We start from the raw sequence: 26,217 nt of genomic DNA, 5'->3' as shown, positions 1-26,217 counted from the left end.
CCAAACTGCAAATCATGGACTTCACTCAGAGTTTTGCACTAAACACCCTCTGTACATAGCAATTATTATTTTATTGTATGACACAGCAAACAAGATAGATATGCTGGATTTCGTATCACAAAATCACAAGTCGAACACTTCCCAAGTGTCTAGGACTGTGTGATGTATTTTCGGATGATGTGCGCAGATCCCAGCAGGGTGGCCTTTTGCAGTTGGCAGATCGTGATTTTGTCAATGTCTATTGTTTCCAAATGCCGGCTGAGATTTTTTGGCACGGCACCCAGTGTGCCCATCACCACCGGGACCACCTACACTGGATTCTGCCAGAGTCTTTGAAGTTCAATCTTGAGGTCCTGATAGCGGCTGAGTTTTTCCTGTTGTTTTTCGTCAATGCGACTGTCACCTGGGATGGCAACATCAATGATCTAAACCTTTTTCTTTTCTACAACTGTGATGTCTGGTGTGTTGTGTTCCAGAACTTTGTCAGTCTGGATTTGGAAGTCCCACAGTATCTTTGCGTGCTCATTTTCCAATACTTTTGCAGGTTTGTGATCCCACCAGTTCTTTGCTGCAGGGAGGTGGTACTTGAGGCATAAGTTCCAATGAATCATTTGGGCCACATAGTTGTGCCTCTGTTTGTAGTCTGTCTGTGCGATTTTCTTACAGCAGCTGAGGATATGATCAATGGTTTCGTCAGCTTCCTTGCAGAGTCTGCATTTTGGGTCATCAGCTGATTTTTTTTATCTTGGTCTTAATTTCATTTGTCCTGATGGCTTGCTCCTGGGCTGCAAGGATCTGTCTCCTTCTTCAAGGTCCCATTTGTGAGCCAGAGCCAGGTCTTCACCTTATCACCTTTTCCTTCAATTTTGTCAAGGAACTTTCCATGCAATATTTTGTTGTGCCAGCTGTCAGCTCTAGTTTGTAGTGCGGTTTTCTTGTACTGGTTTTTTTGTCTGCTGTGCTTTGAGGAGTTTCTGATATTATTATTATTATTATTATTATTATTATTATTATTATTATTATTATTATTATTATTATCATTCCCATGATTGAGTTGCTGTGAGTTTTCTGGGCTATTTGGCCATGTTAACTGGTTTTAGTGTTTATTTATGGTTTATTTTATGTTCTGGCATTGAATGTTTGCTGTATATATGTTGTGCTCAGTCCTGAGTCCCTTTCGGGGTAAGAAGAGCAGAATATAAATGTTTTAAATAAATAAATAATGTTCCAGAAGCATTCTCTCCTGATGTTTCGCCCACATATATGGCAGAGGATGCCCGTCATAAATGTGGGCGAAACGTCAGGAGAGAATGCTTCTGAAACATGGCCCTAAAGCCCGGAAAACTCACAGCAACCCAACAATTAGATTGCTTTCATGCTTGCGCTTTCACTACTGAATTTAGCTCATTCTGTTTTTAACAAAAATAAAAGTCCTTTTCTATATTTGAAATCACTTTGAGAACTTTTTCTGACACATCATCTGTAGCTGAGAGAAAATGGAAGTAAGGACAGAAAAGCAGAAATAGCTTGTCTTCTTTCATGTACGTTGTTCACATCTGAATCATACAAAAACCACATACATAATTGTGGGACAGCTGTTTCCTCTATCTTAACCTAAGTTTAGTAGAAAAACATGTGTATATACCAGAAACTGGTGTATATACCCGAAACTAACCACACTGTGTCTGTTTAAAACTAACTTAGGATAATTGCTTACATTCATATATTTTTTAAAAAAAACATTTTACTTTAATCTAGCATTGAAACTCACATTCCTTGAAATTTAACATTTGACCAAATTTTTATCTTTTTAACATTGAAAAGTATTTTTAAAATTCAAATAAGTGTCACTGTTTTTAGGATTTGTATATAGTGTTTGTATATAGTGAGCAGCACCAACCCCAGAGTCGGACACGACTAGACTTAACGTAAGGGGAAACCTTTACCTTTTTATATAGTGTTTTAATGAATTTTAACATTTTTAGTTTGACAGATATGTCAGTAGATGCGGGTGACATTACTGCAAGAATCTATACACAACAAATATAATAGTTCTAGATGTGTGGGATCTTTTCTCTTGCTCACTGCAATTTAAAAATACTAGAAATCTGGAGGAACATTTCACAAGTGAAATGAAATATTACACCACTTCAAGCGACTTCCATGCCCTGAGTGACAACACTTTTGCAAAGAATTAAAGTGCTATCCAATTGATATTTTTGTGTACTGTGGATGTGGGACTTACTGCTGAGTAGACATGGATATGTGTGCTCTGGCAATGTCAGCTATTTTGTTAAATCAGTGGCAAATATTTGAAGAGTCAGAGAGTGTCTGAAAAATATTTGATTTATCCTTTCCCCTGGAAGCGAGTCCAGTGGGATTCTGCCACATCCAAAATCTAATAACGCAGAGTTTTAAAAAGTTTGTAATGCAATTCCAAAAATTGCCTGGGTTGCCTGGCCAGTTTTTCAAGCCAGCCCATGACGAGGCTGTCACTTCCGTGTCACTAGTGGCAAACATTGAACCTGAGCCACACCTGGTAACTGCCGAACTGAAAGCTACATGGCAAAGTACCCTCCACGTTCGGCGACCAGGTAGGAATCTCATTATGGGCTCTATTCTAACAATGTCATTGGTCTTACTTAATAATTAGACAACTTGCTTTTTGATTATTCTGCCTAGGCAATTTTGGGAGGAGTGTTTCAAATTGGTAACATTTCCAACTATAGTCAGCCTTCCAAGTTAACTGGAGTTAGGGACACAAGCTTTTTTCCAGATAGGCTATGTTGGCTGGGAATGATGGGTGTTGCCATATTTCTTTTGGGGAAAATAATTGAATCTCTCGTACTAAAGAGAAGGCTGAGAGGAGACATGATAGCCATGTACAAATACGTGAAGGGAAGTCATAGGGAGGAGGGAGCAAGCTTGTTTTCTGCTGCCCTGGAGACTAGGACACGGAACAATGGCTTCAAACTACAGGAAAGGAGATTCCACCTGAACATCAGGAAGAACTTCCTCACTGTGAGGGCTGTTCGGCAGTGGAACTCTCTCCCCCGGACTGTGGTGGAGGCTCCTTCTTTGGAGGCTTTTAAACAGAGGCTGGATGGCCATCTGTCGGGGGTGCTTTGAATGCGATTTCCTGCTTCTTAGCAGGGGGTTGGACTAGATGGCCCATGAGGTCTCTTCCAACTCTACTATTCTATGATTCTATGATTCTATCAGGTGGGGAGATTAGGGAACAGAGGCATCTTGAGTTTAATGCAAAATCAGTGATCATTCATAGCTGCGTAACACCACAACATGGTTTACTATGATCATGCATATGATGGCAATCCCTGTCTGGTTAGCTGAAGTCGCCAAATCCAGCAGAGGTTGGATGGCCATCTGTCGGGGGTGCTTTGAATGCGATTTCCTGCTTCTTGGCAGGGGGTTGGACTGGATGGCCCATGAAGTCTCTTCTGCTGCGAATCATCCAGGACTACTCAAGTCTAGATGTAGTCAGATAGATGATAGAGTTAGATTGAGGGAATCCTTTCCCTGTTTCCAAAGAATGCCTAGACAGGCTTTACTGTGTTTCACTCTATCCTGTGTACGTCACTTCCCTTACTTTGAAGTTAGTAGAAATGTGAATCTCCAGGGACACTAACTTCTCATTGGTCAGAATGTCTTTTATGGCCCCAATAAACTGGACCATGAGGTTGGAACCATTTTTGGTTCACTCTCTACTCCCTTTGTTCTTCAAGATAACAACACGTCCTGCCATCTCTCCTGGCAACTATTTAGATGTTTGTTATTTTCCCTTTCATATTTTTCCTTAGAAGCCAGTCTAGAGTAGACTAGACAGCTCCCAAGCTTTTCTATCTACCATGGAGTTATTTTTACCTGAATAAATATTTTTTGAATAAAAATATTTTTGAATAAATATTTTTGAACTTTTACTGAGACTCTGCAGTCCATTGCAATCCTAAATGGTCAAAGGCTTCTCTTTGCTCGCCCCGTGTAAGTAACTGTTGCATTTGAAAGCTTTTACTTTTGCTACTCTGCTGCTTTTTGGTGGAATCTCCCCCAGAGAGGGTTAAACTGAGTCTAACTGCTCAGAGATTACCACAACATCTTCCAACTCTATTATCTTTATTATTATTCAGGTAGTACAAGTTTGGAGCCCCTGGTGGCACAGCGGGTTAGGGCGCTGAGCTGCTGAACTTGCTGACTGGAAGGTTGACAGTTCGAATCCAGGGGATGGAGTGAGCTCCCACTGTTAACCCCAGCTTCTGCCAAACTAGCAGTTCAAAAACATGCAAATGTGAGGAGATCAATAGGTACCGCTCTGACGGGAAGGTAACCTCCATCCAAATGACCTTAGAAGTGTCTACGCATAACGCCGGCTCTTCGGCTTAGAAATGGAGATGAGCACCAACTCCCAGAGTCAGACACGACTAGACTTAAGGTCAGGGGAAAACCTTTACCTTCACCTTGGACAGGTAAAAAAGATAAATAAATAGGTCCTAGGCAAATCAAGCTGAATTCTTCCTAAAAGCCAAGCTGAGTAAATTTTTGTATTTTAGGGTTTAGAGAAGACATCATTTCAAAAAACAATAAGCTTGGGGAGGCAGAATGCAGGAGGAAAAGAGTGAGACTGGATGTACTCAGGTCACATCTACACTGCCATTATATGGTCTATGTAGACTCATATAACCCAGTTCAATGCAGTTAATCTGCATTGTATAAGTCTACACTGATCATATAATGCAGTTCAATCAAGGCAGCCATAGTCCAGAATCTGAATGACTCAGAGGTCTCTCATTTAAGAGACCACAATAAATGAAGGTTGAATGGATCACAATTAAGAATGAAGAAGGATGCCAATGTGCTTCCAGGTTGAATTCATGGTGCTTGGAAAGAGTAATCATTAAAGGTTCAGGAGCCCTCTCCAGTTGTCAGTCTGGCAACTCTATGAATTGCCATGGCATCTTAACATTTCAAAATAGGGTGAAATAATACAGCATATGGGCCCCTGGTGGTGGCACAGTGTGTTAAAGCGCAGAGCTGCTGAACTTGCAGGTTGAAATCCTGGGAGCGGAATGAGCGTCTGCTGTTAGCCCCAGCTCCTGCCAACCTAGCAGTTCGAAAACATGCCAATGTGAGTAGATCAATAGGTATCGCTCCGGTGGGAAGGTAACGATGCTCCGTGCAGTCATGCCGGCCACATGACCTTGGAGGTGTCTACAGACAATGCCGACTCTTCAGCTTAGAAATGGAGATGAGCACCAACCCCCAGAGTCGGTCACGACTGGACTTAACATCAGGGGGAAACCTTTACCAACCTAATACAGCATATGGGCATTGCAATAAGGCATATGGACACTGTAATAAACCATATGGGCTTTGGGGGCTTTACTCCTTTTTAACTCAACTCCTCCTTATAAGAAATGTATATTCTTGCTTCAGAGGGATTCCTTCTTTGCACACACACACTTTGGAGTCAGCTATCAAGGAATATAGAGTCCACTAAGCCTGACATGGTGCAACTTTATGGCTTTGTGATGAGGATTCTTAATCATTTTCTTTACACTTGTCCTGCTCAGAAGTGCTTTGTAATTCTTATCTTGTTTATCCTCCCAATAACCCCCTGAGGTGGTTCAGCGGAAGAGATCCAGGGCAGTCAAGGTCACCCGATGAGCTCTGGATGAGGAGGGATTTCAGCCAGAGGCCGTTGCAGCCCAGATGGCAGCAGCAGCCCCCCTGCTTCCAGATGATTGAATGTTGTTTTGCTAGAACAGGGTCGCCACTCCGTTTATGACACGGCCTCCGTGCCTTTTCACATCTGCCTAATGTTCAACAGATGCCTGTGGATCAGGGAAGGTGCAACAAGTGCTGCAGAAGTCTATTCATCAGTCCAAGGGGATGCAAACCTCAGCAGGCAACACTATCAGATTGGATGACACCAAAATGCCAGAAGTTGACCCTAGAATCATTCTGGGGGCCCTAGCCTAGAAAAACATATTACCGTATATACTCGAGTATAAGCCGACCCGAATATAAGCCGACGCAGCTAATTTTACCACAAAAAAATATGGGAAAAAATTGACTCCAGTATAAGCCTTGCAGGAGCCTCCGGTGGCCTAGGGGATAAAAGCCCTGTGACTTGAAGGTTGGTTTGCTGACCTGAAGCTCTGCCAGGTTTGAATCCCACATGAGAATCCCAGGTTTGAATCCCACACATGAGAGTGTGGATGAGTTCCCTCTATCAGCTCCAGCTCCATGCGGGGACATGAGAGAAGCCTCCCATAAGGACAATTAATTATTAGGTTGAACTATCTGCCCATCCAACTACAGGATTTTCTGCCACTACTATTTTGCACTTTACTGAGAAACTACCTCTCCCATTTTGATATATTTTGCACTTTGGCCCAGATCCTTGTTTTACTCTCCTGCTTTTAATATTTTATGCTGTATGTTGATTACTATGATGGTTTTATTGATATTGATGTTTTACTGTTGGAATAATTGTTTTATCATTTTATTGTTGTATGTTTCGGGCTTGGTCCCCATGTAAGCCGCTCCGAGTCCGGGGTATAAAAATAAAGTTATATTATTATTATTTTATTATGACACAGCAAACAAGATAGATATGCTGGATTTCATATCCCAAAACCACAAGTCGAACACTTCCCAAGTGTCTAGGACTGTGTGATGTATTTTCGGATGATGCGCGCAGATCCCAGCAGGGTGGCCTTTTGCAGTTGGCAGATCGTAATTTTGTCAATGTCTATTGTTTCCAAATGCCGGCTGAGATCTTTTGGCACGGCACCCAATGTGCCCATCACCACCGGGACCACCTGTACTGGATTATTATTATTATTATTATTATTATTATTATTAATATTATTATTGTTATGGTAAAACATCAAAACATCTGGGCGTCCCCTGGGCAACATCCTTGCAGACGGCCAATTCCCTCACTCCAAAAGTGACTCAGGTTGCTCCTGACACGAAAAAAAAAAAGTATAAGCCGAGGGTGGTAAATTTCAGAAATAAAAATAGATACCAAAAACATTATATTAATTGAGGCATCGGTAGGTTAAATGTTTTTGAATGTTTAAATAAAGCTCAAATTTAAGATAAGACTGTCTAACTCTGATTAAATCATTATTCTCATCTTCTTCAATGTAAATGTGCTTATGCATCTTTTATAATAATAATAGTAAAGGTAAAGGTTTTCCCTTGACGTTAAGTCCAGTCATGACTGACTCTAGGGGTTGGTGCTTTTCTCCATTTCTAAGCCGAAGAGCCGGCGTTGTCCGTAGACACCTCCAAGGTCATGTGGCCATAGGCATGACTGCATGGAGCGCCGTTACCTTCCCGCCAGAACCTTCAACGCCGGCTCTTCGGCTTAGAAATGGAGAAAAGCACCAACCCCCAGAGTCGGACACGACTGGACTTAATGTCAGGGTAAAACCTTTACCTTTACCTTACCAGAAATGCCTCACAATCTCTGAGGATGCCTGCCATAGATGTGGGTGAAACATCAGGAGAGAATACCTCTGGAACATGGCCACACAGCCTGAAAGACATACAACAACCCTTACCATAAATTCCTAAAAGCTCTATCTGAGGTGGCTGGTTGCCTCACTCTGCCTGACAGAAGGCTTCATCCCAAGGACAGAACTGAATCATTTTAATACAAGGCTTCATAACATTTTGAAATCAGTGCTGTGAAAATGCCATGTGAAATGGAAAAGGGAGTAAGCTATAGAAACATCTGTCTGTTGTTATGTCTTTAGCAGCAGTTTGAATTCCAAATATCAGCTGCCGGGGAAGCTAGAAGCATGGCCACCTCCTCCTGTTTGGACATCGACCTATTATTGTTCAGTGTACACACTAGCAGAGATTGATTTTTAAAAAAAGAACTTGGCTGGAACCACTTAATTTATGTGTGGGAGTTGGTGTCCCAAGCATAGAATGAAAAAAGTAGCAAGCATAGTACTGATCCATCTTGTTTCCTCTTACTTATTAAACAATTGCTGTTGTGCTTTTGGACCTAAGCTGATCCTGTCCAGATAAAGACTGGGTGTATCTTATGTTGCATTCCAGTCAAATTAACTGTTCACCTTCCTCTTAAATGCTGCTCAATCTCTGGATTTCTGTCCTCCAACACACACAGAAATCAAAATCATGCATGTTTCAATAGAAACACACTCCAGTTTTAGAGTAGAAATACTGAGAGCCAGCATGGTGTAGTGTTTGAATGTTGGACCATGACTCCAGAGACCAGGGTTTGATTCCAGCGCTGAACATGCTGACCGAAAAGTCGGCGGTTCAAATCCAGGGAGATGGGTGAGCTCCCACTGTTAGCCCCAGCTTTTGCCAACCTAGCAGTTCCAAAACATGCAAATGTGAGTAGATCAATAGGTACCGCTGCGGTGAGACGGTAACGGTGCTCCATGCAGTCATGCCAGCCACATGACCTTGGAGGTGTCTACAGACAACACCAGTTCTTTGGCTTAGAAATGGAGATGTGCACCAACCCCCAGAGTCAGACACGACTAAACTTAATGTCAGGGAAGACCTTTACCTTTACCTTACATATACATAGCATTGCAGTTTTCTTAATACATCAGCCCCCTTGGGCTGAATTGGGGTTGAAGACGACAACCCCACGAGGGAAGAGGCGAGACATCAGTATTTCGTTCTCTACTCTGAAGCTAACTGTGCCTTGATCAGCAACTAATTCCCCTTATCACTGCGAGAATGAAAGGTCAGCTTCTAAGCTTCTGTTATCAGCTCTTTCCTTCTGTTCCTTGGAGAAAATTTATGATAAAGCAAAACGTTTTGCCCTGTTAAGTATTTGTCACCTTTCCCTGATCAGAAGAGCATCTGAGCTGAAGGACTACCCCAAGGAAATTTTGCCTGTTAATGGAACAGACCCATTAATAGGCTTATATATCTTTTCTTGAATGGCTCCGAATACAAACTTGCAGCAGGGTTCCTTCCTATCCAACTCTGTATGAAGGAAGCAATTTGGAGTCTTTGACCCACATAACAACCCTCACATCATGAATCCTGCTATTAGAAGCAAAACTTGTACTATTTGACATGAGGGAGAATTTGCCCCGCTTCACTACTGATTTTCTGAAAAACACAGCTTGCCCTTTCTGTTATTATATTTAACCCAATGTAATTATGGATTGGTAGCTTCAGGATGGTCAGCCATTTACACTTTCACACTACACTATGATAACGGTTTGCTATGCAGACTTGTCCACAGTCGCTTGGCATACGGCAAACTCCTGCAGAGGCGAGAGGATCCCTCTTGTCCTTTGCTAGTTGATTATTATTAACCTATAAGCCTATTAGCATGAGAAGAAAATAAGGCTCAATTGTAGATACAGTAGAGTCTCACTTATCCAAGCTAAACGGGCCAGCAGAAGCTTGGATAAGCGAATATCTTGGATGATAAGGAGGGATTAAGGAAAAGCCTATTACACATCAAATTAGGTTATGATTTTACAAATTAAGCACCAAAACATCATGTTATACAACACATTTGACAGAAAAAGTAGTTCAATACACAGTAATGTTATGTTGTAATTACTGTATTTACGAATTTAGCACCAAAATATCATGATGTATTGAAAACATTGACTACAAAAATGTGTTGTATAATCCAGAGGCTTGGATAAGCGAGGCTTGGATAAGTAAGACTCTACTGTAATGCTCAAAGATATTTATGGGGGCATGTTTTGTTGGTCTTTGTACTGTTCTCTGAACCTTTGCTGGAGTCAATCAGAGTCAATCAGAAATCAGAAACTGTCATTGCAAAACAACACATTCAAAACAGTGAATTCCTTGTCTTTCTACAAGTACATTAGAAAGCGCTCAGACAGTTAAATTACTATGCAGAGTTTGAACGGCAGAATGATTTGTTCTTCCTTGTGTGAGGTGCCTCTCAAAAGTGAGCAGTCCTGAGTTTGATGTGTTGTCGAAGGCTTTCATGGCCGGGATCACAGGGTTGTTGTATGTCTTTCGGGCTGTGTGGCCATGTTCCAGAAGTATTCTCTCCTGACGTTTCGCCCACATCTATGGCAGGCATCCTCAGAGGTTTAGAGGTATGGATAAACTAAGGAAAGGAAAGAATATATATCTGTGTAGAGTCCAGGGTGTGGCAAGAGTCCTTTGTCACTGGGAGCCAGCATTAATGTTTCAGTTAATCACCCTAATTAGCATTGGAAAGGTTTTGTCTCTTGCCTGGGGGCATCCTTTGTTCAGTCATTAGCTGTCCCCTGCCCTCAGAGTGTTGGTTCCCATCTACTGTTTTGATTTTAGAGTTTTTTTAATACTGGTAGCCAGATTTGCCTGAGTTTGCTGTCAAAGGCTTTCATGCCCATCATCACTGGGTAGCTGTGAGTTTTCCAGGCTGTATGGCCATGTTCCAGAAACATTCTCTCCTGATGTTTCACCCACATCTCTGGCAAGCATCCTCAGAGGTTGTGAGTCCTGAGTTTTCTTCTCAACTGGCACCAGACCTTCAGAACTTAACTTTTTTTTTACTTCTTTTGTATTTCTTTAGGAAGATGCTCAACAGGTCTTCTGACAACTGCTCCATGAAGATTTTGTTTCCCATCCTTGGCTCTTGAAGGAATCCTGAGGGTCTTGGTGAGCAGATTCCAATCTTAGACTAGGTATTGCAGAAAGAGAAAAACCCAGGGAAAGAGTCCACATATAGACAATGGTGTAAGATAGTCTAGATTATCAGGCTCTCCTATTTGGGACACCCCCCATGACGCACTAGGAATAGAAAGAATATTCAAGAATTGGTTGAGAAATATCAAGTGAGAGAATGAAGAGAATCCTAGAAGAAAAACAGACATAGCAGTTTCAGAGTGAATTTGCTTACACAAACACAACATCATATTATTTTGCACAGAAAATGTATTTTCTGCACTAAAAAACCCAATTTCTACACAAAACGTTCCTGCACAGTCTATGTGTGTATTTAGTGTACATTCAGACTGATTTTGTCCCCGTTCTTTCAAATTTTATGTTGGATCAAAATAAACCAACCTGGGGAGCTGGCATAAAATAGTTTGCCACAAAATATTCAAAGCGGGTATGGAGATCTAAAATAAAATATGTCAGAACAGCAACAGGAATTTCTGGTGCTTTAAATCACTGTGGTTGTGCCCCATGTTAGCCTCTTCCTTTTCTTCTAGTTATCATGGTATCAAGGCTTACCCTTTGAGAATCTAAACTGAAAACCCTAAATCACACACATTTTTGTGTCATCCTGTGATCTTCTCTTTCCCTCTCTTCCAGATGGCTGCACCCACAAATTGTACTCTCTTAATCCAGGAGCACCGGGAGCGACTTCTGCGCTGGACTGAGCCCAACCCAGCTCCTTTGCTCCGTCGGCTCCGGGACTGTGAGCTCCTCACCCAGCCAGAGTATTTTGCCTTGCTGGAGACACTCCCCAAGTCCAACCAAGTCATTGCACTGCTGGAGAGGGTCAGCAGGAAGTCCGAGGAGAGCCAGAAATTCCTGGAGGAGCTGAAGGAGCTCCGTGAGGACTATTGCACTGAGCTGCAGGACTGGCTGCAAACATATTATCCTGCAGATCAAAACAGAGAACGTTCTCCAGTCCAGTCAGGTACTCCTTTATCCAAAATGTTTGGGACCAGAGGTTTTTTGGATTAAGGAAACCCCCCTCCCGCCCAAATTTAGGAATTCCTATATTTGTATATGCACAGTGAATGAGAGATGGAGGAAAGGGACTACCGGTAAGTTGCACATCCAGTGACCACCACTGGCCATCCTAAGCTCAGTCTGAAAAAAGAGAGCTTACTCTATTTACACAAGTCCCATTTACAAAGTGGCGCAGGCTGGTGAGCAACCTGCTGCAATAAATCACTCTGACCATGAGGTCATGAGTTCGAGGCCAGCCCGTGACAGGGTGAGCACCAGTCAATTAAAAAATAAAAAATAGCCCCTGCTCGTTGCTGACCTAGCAACCCGAAAGATAGTTGAATCTATCAAGTAGGAAATAAGGTACCACTTATAAAAGTGGGGAGACAAGTTTAACTAATTTACGACATTGGAATGAGGAAGTGCCGTCAGAGTGGATGATGAAGCAGCTGCTCCCTCCTGTGGCCAGAACCGATCATCCCCTCAGGAGAAGGTTAAATTGCCTCTGCGTCTGTCTGTCTCTGTCTCGGTTCGATGTGTTTATGGTCATTGAATGTTTGCCCTATATGTATATAATGTGATCCGCTCTGAGTCCCCTTCAAGGTGAGAAGTGGCTCCGGTCCTTCCTGGAGGGACGATCTCAGATGGTGTCACTGGGGGACGCCTGCTCGGCTCCACAGCCATTGTCCTGTGGGGTCCCGCAGGGGTCGATATTGTCCCCCATGTTGTTTAACATCTACATGACGCCGCTGGGAGAGATCATCCGGAGTTTCGGGGTAAGATGTCATCTGTACACAGATGATGTCCAGCTCTGTCACTCCTTCCCACCTGTCACTAAGGAGGCTGTCCAGGTCCTGTGTTGCTGTGTCGGACTGGATGGGGGCCAATAAACTGAAATTGAATCCAGACAAGACGGAGGTCCTCCTGGTTAGTTGCAAGGCTGAACAGGGAATAGGGTTACAGCCTGTGTTGGACGGGGTCGAACTCCCCCTAAAGACGCAGGTTCGCAGTCTGGGGGTGATCCTGGACTCATCACTGAGCCTGGAGCCTGAGGTTTCAGCGGTGGCCGGGAGAGCCTTCGCACAACTCCATCTCGTGCGCCAGCTGCGCCCGTTCCTTGGGAGGTCTGACTTGGCCACGGTGGTCCACGCTCTGGTCACATCCCGGCTGGATTACAGCAACGCACTCTACGTGGGGCTGCCTTTGAAGACGGCCCGGAAGCTCCAGCTGGTGCAGCGGGCGGCAGCCAGGTTAATAACGGGAGCGGCTTACAGGGAGCGTACAACCCCCCTGCTAAGCCAGCTCCACTGGCTGCCGATATGCTACCGAGCCCAATTCAAAGTGCTGGTTTTGACCTACAAAGCCCTAAACGGTTCTGGTTCTGCCTATCTATCCGAACGTATCTCCTCCTATGAGCCCTTTAGAACCTTAAGATCTTCCGGGGAGGCCCTGCTCTCGATCCCACCTGCCTCGCAGGCATGGCTGATGGGGACGAGAGACAGGGCCTTCTCGGTGGTGGCTCCTCGGCTGTGGAACTCCCTCCCCAGTGATATCGGCAAACCCCATCCCTCCTGGGATTTAGAAGAAAACTAAAAACTTGGCTCTGCGCCCAGGCATTCAGCGAATAAGCTCATTGGCTGATGTAATCGGGTCGCAAATCTGTAATTGTAGCAGTATTGAATGACTGAGGATGGTGCAATATCGCTGCCTTGCAGCGTTTTAATTTTTGTATACTTTTTATCATGTTTTAATTGTTTTGTTTTATAGTATACTTGTTGCTGGCCCTCGTGGCAGAATGTAAGCCGCTCTGAGTCCCCTTGGGGAGAAGGGCGGGGTATAAATGCATGTAATAAATAATAATAATAAATAAATAATATAAATACTGTAAATATAAATAATAAATAAATAAAGTAGGCACTCCAGATGTTTGGCCTGCTATCAGCTCATTTTCTGTGTTTTTGACAAAATATTTGGGAAGAGAGGGGAAAATACTCCTCTTGCTTCATAAGTTCTCTCCTTTTCTCCCCTCAAAACTCTAGGATAAGCTCAACACATAAAAGGTACAAGTGGGTGACTGGTAGCAAAAAAATTCAGTTTTAGGAGTATTTTGGATTTTTTGATTAGGGAGAACATAATAATAATAATAATAATAATAATAATAATAATAATAATAATAATAATAAAAAACTTTATTTATACCCCGCCGCCATCTCCCCGCGGGGACTCGGGGCGGCTTATATGGGGCAGAGGCCCAAACAACATAGGACAAAATATAGGCAACATAATACAAATCACACTATAAAAAGATAAAACAGTAATACAATATATCAATTAAAACAAAAACACAGGATAAAAAAATGCATTTAAAACACATAAATGGTAAAATCATAATAAATACAGGATAGATTATTAAAAACCCTCTGGGGCTGATTAATTAATGACTGTATCTCCAAAGGCCTGCTGAAACATCCAAGTCCTTAACCTTTCCCACCGTGATTCACAGCTAACCTATAGGTCAGATGTGGAAATTGTGTAGCTGATGGCCACACAAAACATTTTGTAGGATCAATTCAGTCCTTGACCCCCTCAATTCCTTTTTGCACTGAGCCCCTTGAAACAACCAGACCTCACAATGAAAAGGCCACAAGGAATGAGGACCTCGTCACATTGAGGCCGAGAAGTGTCTTCTCCCTGCTTTTCTGTGCTGAAGGCATGGAGTGCCAGGACTACTTCTGGTGGGGCTCCATGCACTCCGTGTTGGCAGGGTACTGGCAGCACAGAGACATGGAACCCAAGAAAGCTGGAGGAGGTGAAGAAGCAGGGGATAGTGGGGAAATGTCATGGGAAGAGTTATCACATCCTCCAATTACCTCCCGATTTCCCATGAGGTCCCCTCTTCTCCCCCAGCTCTGTAAGGACCATCTGATAAAGTCCTAAATCAACCTCATTTTTGGTCATTTGAAATTGTGAATGTGACATGAAGTTCTCCAGAGAAGACCAAATTTGAGATCCAACCATATCCTGTTGGTGGGAAGTGGGTAATAATCCAGTCAGGAGATCAAATATCAGCTCTTGTATTGTTTCTAAATCAGTACTTGGTTTTGCTTCCAGATCCTCCTCCTAAACCTAACAGATTTTTTGCAAAATTTTGGAAGGGAAAAACATACAAGGTTCAGAACACAGGTAAGTCATTCTGCCGCATGGCACTATTGGACATCAATTCCCAGGGTTCCTTACCACTGACCATGCTAGAAAGGACTACTGGGACTTTGATAACATTCCAAGGGCTGCAAGATGTTCATTCTGCTGTTATTGTTTCACCTATTTGTTTATAATCTTGTTTTTAGTCATGATTGGTATCTAGCCCAGGCTGTGGCGCAGGCGGGAGAGCAAGCCAGCTGCAATTAACTGCAATGAATCACTCTGACCAGGAGGTCATGAGTTCGAGGCCCGGCTCGGAGCCTATGTTTGTTTGTCTTTGTTCTATGTTAAAAGGCATTGAATGTTTGCCTATATGTGTAATGTGATCCGCCCTGAGTCCCCTTCGGGGTGAGAAGGGCGGAATATAAATGCTGTAAATAAATAAATAACAATAAATAAATAGAGCTGCTTGATATTATAATCCACAGAAGATGTCAAGTCTTGCTCGATCTGGGCCATTTCACATGCATAGTTATGACATTGTGATGCCTCCTGGACTACCATGGCTCCATTCAATGGGACCCTGTTATTTGCAATGTAGGGAGCCATATTTTTCAGCCAGAGAGCTCTAGTGCTTCACCAAACTATAAACTCCAGCATTTTATATTATGTTAACCATGCAGGTTAAAGTGGAACCAAGGACCACTGTTAGGTAGATTGTTAATGTGGCTGATGTAAGACATGTTTTAGTGGTTTGGATAAAGATGGAAGACCAGTTTGGTAAGGACAGTTCTGATTATTTTTTTCCCATACCACTTTTTAATCTGCTTTTCAAACTTCCCAGTTTCTCTGTCCTCCTCTCCCCACTTTCTCCTTTTAAGGGGAAAGTGAGAGGAGGAAAAAGAAAAGTGATTTCAAAAGCCAATAAAAATGTGGGACAGAAATAATGGAACGGTTTCCTGCCAAATTTGGACAGTTGAAGGATATGATATTTTGATTTGTGGATACGAATAAGAGCTAACCACATTGTGGTGTGTGGTGGGGAAGCAGTGTTTTGCTTAAACTTCTCTGTGGCCTTGAAATACATGTTCCACCTGCAATGATTCCTCCCCTGTCTCATAGATAAGGAGCAGAGCAAAGACTTGCCTTTCCGAAGGGGCTTGAGTGGAAAACTTAAAGGTAACTTTTAAAATACTGTATGACCCCATTATTACGGTTTTACTTAGCCAGGCTCCAAAAATATCCCCTACTCTTGAAAGTGCCCACCAATGTGATTCCAGGATATGTTTCTAGCCCAAGTATAGTTTGAGCAAGTCACACTCCCTTATCCTTAAAGGAAGTCAATGGTAAACGTTCTCTGAAAAATATCCTGCCAAGAAAATCCTGGGATATGTTTGTTTTAGCATTGACTTAGGTTGCAAGGAGCAGCCTAAGCCAATGCTACACACACAGCAACAAAAAGTCCCATTGTTCTCTGAAATTGCTCCAACAGATGTTTTCCAAATGAGAGTTTTAGTCCGAATTATCCCAGTGATTTAAAAAGGTACTTTTTATTATTTATTTATTTATTTAATATTATTACAACATTTATATCCCGCCCTCTCACCCGAGAGGGGACTCAGGGCGTCTTACAATAAACACGCATATAAAAATTATACAATACACTATAAATCAGATTAAAAATTATTAACTTACATCAACATTCATAAAAACATTCTAAGGTACAAATGGGTCTGTTCACGTTCAAAAGACTAGGTCTGTCAATTGAGTTCTGGCGTACATAATAATAATTAGTGCTGCTGATTCTTATTCGAAAGCCTGGCCCCTGACTATAATACCCCGATTCTCTCAGACCATGCTGGAGAAGGGGTTCTTCAACTTGAATTCTAAAAAATGCACTGTACATGGTAGTTGGAGGATTATGGGAGTTATATTTCAAAATGTAACTTTTGAAGGCCTGAATGATTCTCTGGAAATGATCTTCTGGATCTGTTCTAATTCCTTCTCTTCCCTAAACCATTTGCCATCTGTTTAGCTGCCTTGCAAAACCACCGCCGCTCGCTGCTGACCCGGACAGAGAAGCTTTGCACCAACGTGGATGACACTGAATCCTGTGGGCACATTGAGATCCGCTACACCGACCTCTTGCTGTCTGACAGCCCTCGTTCTGGCTCCGCCAGTCATGACTACTTGCATCTGGCCTCTCGCCGGGCACGCCTCTACTCCCTCCATGCCCCCCGCCGTTTGGCCCTATCCCAGCTTGTCTCCCCACTCCCTGGCGAGACTTCCCCACCTCTTCATGTGATGCTGAGTGGTGCTGCTGGCATTGGTAAGAGTGTAGCAGCCCAGAAGATCCTCCATGACTGGGCCCTGGGGGTATCCTTCCGAGATTTCCTTTGCGTGCTGGACTTTTCCTTCCGAGAACTCAGTCTCATTACAGCACCCAAGAGTCTTGAAGAGCTGATCCGCAAGAAACATGCCCATCTGAGTGAAGTTCTCCCTGAGCTGCTGGATCGATCTGGGGAGATCTTGCTGATCTTAGATGGTCTTGATGAGTTCAGGTCTTCATTGGACACCCAGAATCCATGCCGCCAATCTGACCAGCCTGCTGACATTAAGGATTTGGTCCATGGACTCCTCTATGGGAAATTACTTCCCAAGTCGACCATTGTGGTCACATCTAGACCTTCTGCCAGCCTTCCAGAAGATCTCTTTGACCGTCATATTGTCATCCTTGGCTTCCAGGAGGAGCATGTCCAGGAATACTTCTTCCGCTTCTTTCGGGATCACAAGCGTGCCACAGCTGTGCTCAGCTACATCTCCCTCCATGATGGCTTAGCCAGCCTCTGCTTCATTCCCCTCTACTGCTTCATTCTCTGCACAGCTCTCGGGGAATTTTTCCCCTGTGTGGGAGCCATGGAAGCCTCTCCACCCAGCACCATCACCGAGGTCTACCGTCAGTATCTGTGTACCATCCTTCGCTTGCACAAGCCTCCTTCAGGAAGACCAAATTGCACGCTGGGAGGTGTGAAAGATCTATTATTGAAGCTTGGCAAGTTAGCCTATGCTGCCACACTGAGAAAACGGACAGTATTCTACACAGATGAGTTGCAAGCTTTTGGGTTTGACCTGCAGGACCTGCCTGGTAGCTTCTTGAACCGGATCTTCTTCAAGGAGAATGATCAGGTCTATGGCTTCTTTCACTTGACCATACAAGAGTTTCTAGCTGCACTGTATTCCATAGTAACTTTAGACCCCAGTGCGGAGGAGTTAACATCCTGCCTGGATCTCTGGTGGGATGGCAGTGCTCTAGAAAATGGAGAAACAGAGAAGCATCTATCTTCACCAAATGGATTATCAGATGGACTTCTCAGCTACACCAGGGAGTTCCTGAGTGGACCCCAACAGTGGGACAACTTGCAAATGTTCTCCAGGTTCTTCATGGGACTCTTGACCTCCAGGATGGAAGGCAAGCTGGAGGGGTTGACTGAACAGCTGACGGGTGATCCTTTAATGCCTTTGGCTGACTGGTTAGGAAGCAAGGTTCAATATGAATCTGACCGGAAGTTGCTTTCCTTGCTACATTGCCTGGCAGAGCTCCGTCAGGATGGAGTGACCCGGAGAGCAGCTTCCAAGTTGGATGAAGTGGATTTATTCAAGGTAACCTTGAACCCGGTGGACTGTGCAGCTTTGGCCTATGTTCTTGGCTGCTCAGAGGTGAAGGTGCTCCGGAATCTCAACTTAAGCTACAGCAACATGGGCATCAGAGGTTTGAGGCGACTGCAAGGACATCTCCATCGGTGTGAAACTCTGCAGTGAGTATCTGCTGTAGTAATTTTGCCCAAGCTTCCTTTACACACATGCAAAATCTTTAGTGACTTCAACTGACACGTTTATCATTGAAAATTCATTTGGTAAAAATGACTATTGCATGTTAGATTCCTAGATCTATCCTGTCAACAGAATTAAAATATGCAGGGTGTTCTGTGTAAGAAAAAAGGACCACGAAATAAGTATTTAGGGCATGAGAAGGAACAAACTAGGATGCCATTTTGTCTATGCTATGTATATGAAGTAGCATCTGCCTCTTCTCACTCCTCAAAGGGTTTCACACATGGCTTTTTCTGTCCTTTGGTGATGCCAAGGATTCAACCTGAACCTTCTTCCCACAGAAAGACAGGGTCATTTCACCCTATGGTAAGGCAGTCATAGTGCAGCTCTTTTACCCTATTCAGTTATGATAGTCATGACTGCATCCTACAGATTTTAAATTCTAAAGGCCTCATTGTAAAGGCCAAGGAAAGTATCCTGCTTTACCTGACATCCAGGAGAAAAGAGAGGGACAGTGGGGCGAATCTGTCATCCCATGAGCAGCTCCTACTCAGCAATGCTTTCCCCATCACATGGGAAAAGTGTTGCCTTTCTGTTGAGGCCTCATACCTCCCATATTGTGGGAAAGCTATGTCAAGAGACTTCTGCTGGAAGCCACATGATGTCATGTGATGTCATGTGGGGCTCTGTCCATTAGATGGGGTGAAAGTGTGCTAGGACACTAAATTTGTTGTGGTAATCTCTGAACAGTTAGACTCAATTTAACCCTCTCTGGGGGAGATTCCACCAAAATGCAGCAGAGTAGCAAAAGCAAAAGCTTTCAAATGCAACAGTTACTTACACAGGGCGAGCAAAGAGAAGCCTTTGACCATTTAGGATTGCAATGGACTGCAGAGTCTCAGTAAAAATTCAAAAACATTTATTCAGGTAAAAAGAATTCCATTGTAGATAGAAAGGCTTGGGAGCTGTCTAGTCTACTCTAGACTGGTTTCTAAGGAAAAATAAGAAAGGAAAAATAACAAACATCTAAATAGTTACATCTTGCCAGGAGAGACAGTAAGATGATGCTTGTTAGCTAGAAGAACAAAGGGAGAAGAGACTGAACCAAAATGGTTCCAACCTCATGGTCCAGTTTATTGGGGCCATAAAAGATATTCTGACCAATGAGAAGTTAGTGTCCCTAAAGATTCATATTTCTACTAACTTCAAAGTAAGGGATGTGATGTAAACAGGATAGAGTGAAACACAGTAAAGCCTGTTTGGGCACGCTTTGGAAACAGGGAAAGGATTCACTCAATCTAACTCTATCATCTATCTAACTACATTTAGACTTGAGTAGTCCAGGGTGATTCCCAACAAAATTCACCCCATTAAGGCACAAACTCCAAATCCCAGGATTCCATGTCATGCAGCCATGGTATTTAAAGGGGAGAGATATTGCTATCCTTGTGTAGATGAAGAGGCCCCAGTAACAAATGGTGAGATTCAGTAGGGAGGTGTTGGAGGAGACAGCTGTGTACCTCTCAGCTTGCCCTATGTTCCATAGCTTGCCCTATGTTCCTGCTGCCTTCAGATTCTCTCCTAAGGCCAATTCTTTCCCCTTTTTTTGGTGGTGGTGGTGGCCACTTCAGTAGGAGCAAAAACTGTTTTGGTCTTCGTTTAGAAAAACATCTTGGGCCAATGCTAGTGGAAGGTGCACACTCTTCCTTTCTATATGGAGGCATCTGAAGATGGTCTAACTTCTGTTAGGGTGGGCCTACAATGTCTTACCTTTCGATAAGATTGGGAAGGTCGGGTATCTATGTTTGCATTCTGAATTAGTCTCTTTGTTTCCAGAATACGCTACAATTCCCTGGATCAGGAGGCAGCGGCAATAGAAGCTGCAATACTGAGGTCCCCGGAGTGTCGAGTAAAACGGCTGCTGTGAGTGATGTCTGTCTCTTCTCCCCCAAACTTTTGTTGTGATTTTTTTTTACCCCATTTGGATGTGCCAGATGTTTTGAACATCAGCTCCTAAAATCCCTGGCCATTGGCTAGACTGTTTGGAGTTTCTGAGAGTTATAAATCCAAAACATCTAGATGAGCAAAGTTCTAGTATGTTGCTCTAGAAGGTTGACGTCTAAAGGTTGGCCTCAACAGATTAGGATCAGGTAAAAGACAACTGCTGCAGCTTATCCCACCTTGTATAAGGACTGTATAAATGTAACTTGCCCTGGTATTGAGAACCTCGTAGGCATACAATTATGTGGTGGGCCAGATCTGGCCCGCAAGCCTTGCATTTTACACGTGTGCTTTGGGCGATTCCAAGATGCTTAAAAATAATAAAATTCAGTGAAACATAAACTTCAATCCATTAAAAACATTATCTGTCACAACATGCTAAAAACAAATGCTTCAATAATGAGTTGGTCATTGACCATAGTAAAGTGAACTTGAACTTGAAATGCTTCAATAAAGAAAATATTAACTTGCTGACAGAAAGACAGCAGTTGGATCTCTTTGGGGAGGGAGTTCCATAACTTGGGAGAAGCCACCAAGAAGGATTTCTCTTAGAAATGTTGTATGTGGTCCCTCTTGTTAAATTTTGTGCTCCTTCTCTTTCTCCCATGTACACATCCTAATAGGTTTTGTGGGAACTGCCTGGGCTCAGAGGGAGTGAGAAGCTTATGGGATGCTCTCCAGTATAACACTACCCTTGAAGAGCTCTACCTGGATATCACAGGCATCACGGACAGCGGCTTGGATAATATCCTGGATTCGCTGATGGGCAACACCACTCTCCGCCTTCTGACGTGAGTTCCCTCACTTGATGTTTCAGTAGAATAATGGTGCAAAGACCTGAAAGCAAGCAGGACAGAGTTATTTCAGAGAGAAGTCAAGAACCAGAAGGCCAAATTTCACAGAGACCAAAACCAAAATGCAACTCAGTACAGAATTTGGTGAAATCTGGTGATACAACAGTCGGACCTCCACATTTTGCAGATTTGATTATTAAACAGCGTGCCCAGTTTTCTGGGTCTGTGTCATGCATGCCAGTTAAATATTTTAAATTATGATGATGTTGCTGCTGTTTGTTGTTATTGTTGTTTCTGACCTATAGGAACCCAAAGACTACCTGATCACAGGGTTTTCTTGGCAAGATTGGTTCAGAATAGGTTTGCCTTAATCGCCTTCTGATGCTGAGGGAGTATTGGCTAAGGTCGGCCAATGGGTTTCACAGCCAAGCAAAGAGTTAAAACCTGGTCTCCAAAGTTCTAGTTCATCACTCAACAAAGAATACCATGTTGACTGTCATAGATGTCTGTATATCGCTTTTCCCATGTGTGGTCTTGATGCTCATCTCAATTGTTTTGCCAGAATTGTGGGGAACCGGCTGAGCCAAGTTGGGAGGAAAGTGCTCTCGGAGCTGAGTGGTAGAAAACCAGAGTTGAAGATCATAAGCAGTTTCCTCTCCGACATGGGGCTGCTGCAGGCGTATCTGGACTGGGTGGAAGAAATCAAAGCTGACGGGGAACAGATGGAGTCCGTCAAAAACGCGGATGCCCTGCACTCAGTCCTGGAGGTTTTGGTGGAGACGGACGACCCAGGAGCAAGTGAGGAAGCCAGGAGGAAAGCCGAGCACCTGAAGAAAGAGATTGCCATCCTCCTTCGGAGGGAGGAGAACACAATGGAAAATGGGGTGGCATCATGAATGGATTTACTCAGTCCAATCTATGAACTCCTGGCTGGATCTACACTGCCAAATAATGCAGTTCAAACTCATTATATGATCAGTGTCTACTCATAGGTGGCACAATGGGTTAAACCCTTGTGCCGGCTGTACTGCTGACCTAAAAGTTGGCAGTTAGAATCCGTGAGACGGTGTGAGCTCCCGTCTGTCAGCTCTAGCTTCCCATGCGGGAACATGAAAGAAGCCTCCCAGCAGGATGGTAACACATCTGGGCGTCTGCTGGGCAACATCTCTGTAGACAGCCAATTCTCTCACACCAGAAGCTATTTGCAGTATGTTTGCTTCTGACATGATAAAAAAAAAACCCTCATATAGTGCAGATTGAATTGCAATGAACTGCATTATATGGGTTTACACACATGCGGTTATCTATAATGTAGATCCAGCCTCAGTGAGGACTTGTCTTATCACTAGCCGCTCCCAGCTATTCCATTATCTTGAAGGACAGGACTGCAAGGGAGGGTTTTAGCTGTTCAGAATCTTAGCATTATATATGTGGCATACATATATATGTGGTTTGGCAGGGACAGTTTTCAGATGCTTATAAAACACCCTAGGTTTTCCCTTTCTGCCTTTGTCTTGGATACTCTAGCTGCTGCAATCTGAAGTTGTTAGCAGTCGATTAACATAGTGGAGGAGGAGGAAGAAAAGATGGGAGACTTTGCTTTTATCAGTAGGTTCAAGACAAAACAAGCTGCTGCTGCCTTTCTTGGTTTGTGTATTCTTCCTTTTTAACGGTTTTTGCCATGTTGACTACAAGCTGACATTGTTTGGCTGACAGATCAAGCTTTTTATCACTGACATGTTGGAGGATAAGCCGCCATTACAATCTGTGTGTTCATTGAGGATCTGCACTGAAAGGCAATGACGCACAGAGTATGTCTACATTTGAGAATTAATGCAGCTTGATCCCACTCATGACTCAATGCTATGAAATCCTGGGAGTTGTAGTTTTACAAGGTCTTCAGCCTTCTGTCGAAAAGTGCTGGTGCCTTAGTAAAGGTAAAGGTTTTCCTCTGGCTTTAAGTCTAGTCATGTCCGACTCTGGAGGTTGGCGCTCATCTCCATTTCTATTCCAAGGAGCCGGGGTTGTCCACAGACATCTTCAAGGTCATGTGGCTGGCATGACTGCATGGAGCGCTGTTACCTTCCAGCTGGAGCGGTACCTATTGATCTACTCACATTTATATGTTTTCGACCTGCTAGGTTGGCTGAAGCTGGGGCTAACAGAGGGAGCTCACTCCGCTCCCCAGATTTGAACCGCCAACCTTTCAGTCAGCAAATTCAGCAGCTCAGTGGTTTAATCCACTGCGTCACTGGGGGCTCCTATCAAACCACCTTATCAAACCACAACTCCCAGGATTCAATAACATTATCCATGGCGGCTACAATATTGTCGCTGCATTAATTTTATAGTGTAAATATCTGAGTTCTCTTTGTAACTTTTTCAAATGAGGCATATGGAATTTAAATGTGCTGCTGGGGAGATAATGTCAACCATTCAATGCTAATCAAGGTGCACAATTGCAACATTCACACTTGCCTCCAACAGACAAGAGTTCTTTCTCCCACCCTGGACATTATTCCACAGATATATAAACCCCACTTGTCTAGTTTCCAACAGACCTCACAACCTCTGAGCATGCCTGCCACAGATGTGGGCAAAATGTCAGGAGAGAATGCTTCTGGAACATGGCCATACAGCCCGGAAAACTCACAGCGACTTATGCTGCAAGTGATCTTCATTAATATCCTTTTCCCATCTTGGCTGCACTTTGATGCTGCCAGGGAAAGAGTCCTAGCCATCCAAACCAATTATGAAAGATGATGGAAGCTGCAGTCCAAAGGCCGACGCAGTTCTCCACTTCTGAGTTGGAAGAGGGACCACAGACCATGACTTTCCTGCATCCAGGCCAGCAAGGATGATGGGAATTAAATGGGATTAAAGAAATATGATATTTGGTGTGTGTGTGTTTTACTTCTCTTAATCTTTCCTATGGATTGTCATTACGGACATATTGTGGGGATTGAATTACTATGCAAAAACAGCCCTGGCTAAATCTGTCATCGTTGGCTGAAATGAACATAATAGATGAGTAAATCACGTACCTTGACTTTTTTTTTTTTTAAAGGGAATAATCCTTAAAGCAGCTGCTGTAGACTCTGATTATAATCACAAAGGGGCCTGGGAGAAAAATGCATGCAGCCTTGTTGATTTACCTGCATTGGCATATTGTTCTTGTTTACATGGTCCTCAGGAAGGAAAATGCAAAACTTATAAAAGAAAAACCTTTCAGAACTTCTGAGGATGCCTGCCATAGATGTGGGTGAAAGGTCAGGAGAGAATGCTTCTGGAACACGGCCATACAGCCTGGAAAATGCACAGCAACCCAATAATAATATAGCATGGGTTATAGTATTAGTTAGGCCTATTGTTCATTGGTCTTCACGGATGCCGGTTAACTGAGAGTATACTGTAATAATAATAATAATAAATATTAATAATATTTAATTTTTATTCTACATTATAATAATAATAGTCTACAGCTATGGAATCCAGGGAGTTGTAATAATAATAATAATAATATTAATATATCATTAATATAATAATAATACTTTGTGGAAGGAAAGTTTAGTACAGTAGAGTCTCACTTATCCAACATTCTGGATTATCCAACGCATTTTTGTAGTCAATGTTTTCAAAACATCATGATATTTTGGTGCTAAATTCGTAAATACAGTAATTACTACATAGCATTACTGCGTAAATAACTACTTTTCTGTCAAATTTGTTGTATAACATGATGGTGCTTAATTTGTAAAATCATAACCTAATTTGATGTTTAATAGGCTTTTCCTTAATCCCTCCTTATTATCCAACATATTCGCTTATCCAATGTTCTGCTGATCCGTTTATGTTGGATAAGCGAGACTCTACTGTATATATACATACAATATATTATATTATACGACTATATTGCAATATTATTAGTAGTATTGCATGCATTATAAATATACAATTATAATAGTGAATTATAATAATTATTACATTGTATTACATCATAATATTATTATTAATATTACATGTATATACAATATATTATAATATTAGTACAGTAGAATCTCACTTATCCAAGACTCGCTTATCCAACGTTCTGGATTATCCAACGCATTTTTGTAGTTAATGTTTTCAATGCATTGTGATATTTTGGTGCTAAATTCGTAAATACAGTAATTACTACATAGCATTAATGTGTAATGAACTACTTTTTCTGCCAAATTTGTTGTATAACATAATGTTTTGGAGCTTAATTTGTAAAATCATAACCTATTTTGATGTTTAATAGGCTTTTTCTTAATCTCTCCTTATCATCCAACATATTCGCTTATCCAACGTTCTGCCGGCCCGTTTATGTTAGATAAGTGAGACTCTACTGTATAGTATAATATAATATTATTACATATTATTATATCATTATTCTATTATTATTCCACATAATAATAATAATAGTCTACAGCTATGGAATCCTGGGAATTGTAGCAATAATAATCTTGTTATTAATAAATAATTAATAATAATAATAATAATAATGAAAGTTTGTGGAAGGCAAGTTTAGTAATGACAAAAGATGGGTGAATCTAAATCCTTTCAACTGTATCTCTCCAAATATACAGACCTTTATTGCAGATCTCCAAGCCCACCCTCCTTCCACTGGACTCCAATGGAGGCTCCGCCCCTTCGGGGGTGAGGCCCCGCCCACTATTCGGCGGCCGGCCGCCTTGTACTGAAGGACAGAAGAGGAACGCCTCTGCGCCCCGCCCACTTGCAGCGG

At 42.7% G+C, this 26,217-nt stretch overlaps 1 protein-coding gene across 1 annotated transcript; it reads left to right on the top strand.

The window, feature by feature from the left end:
- The first annotated feature begins 10,568 nt into the window (after positions 1-10,568).
- LOC103279953 (NLR family CARD domain-containing protein 3) lies at positions 10,569-24,340 on the top strand. The gene is made up of 8 exons (XM_008117321.3): positions 10,569-10,656; positions 11,317-11,647; positions 14,794-14,865; positions 15,946-16,002; positions 16,859-18,638; positions 20,491-20,577; positions 21,279-21,446; positions 22,012-24,340. Exons 2-8 carry the CDS (start codon positions 11,317-11,319, stop codon positions 22,343-22,345), a joined length of 2,829 nt encoding a protein of 942 aa, XP_008115528.2. The 5' UTR covers positions 10,569-10,656; the 3' UTR covers positions 22,346-24,340.
- Positions 24,341-26,217: the final 1,877 nt, after the last annotated feature.

Source organism: Anolis carolinensis, unplaced genomic scaffold (assembly GCF_035594765.1).
Source record: "Anolis carolinensis isolate JA03-04 unplaced genomic scaffold, rAnoCar3.1.pri scaffold_10, whole genome shotgun sequence".
Taxonomy (NCBI): domain Eukaryota; kingdom Metazoa; phylum Chordata; class Lepidosauria; order Squamata; family Dactyloidae; genus Anolis; species Anolis carolinensis.
The sequence above is the reverse complement of the archived record's forward strand: the minus strand, read 5'-3'. Positions and strand labels throughout refer to the sequence as shown.

Excerpts from the sequence above, each read along its gene's own strand:
- LOC103279953 (XM_008117321.3), top strand. The coding sequence starts at position 11,317 with ATGGCTGCACCCACAAATTGTACTCTCTTAATCCAGGAGCACCGGGAG. Across the intron at positions 14,866-15,945 it reads ATACAAGGTTCAGAACACAG|ATAAGGAGCAGAGCAAAGAC; the intron begins GTAAGTCATTCT and ends CCTGTCTCATAG. Across the intron at positions 16,003-16,858 it reads CTTGAGTGGAAAACTTAAAG|CTGCCTTGCAAAACCACCGC; the intron begins GTAACTTTTAAA and ends CCATCTGTTTAG.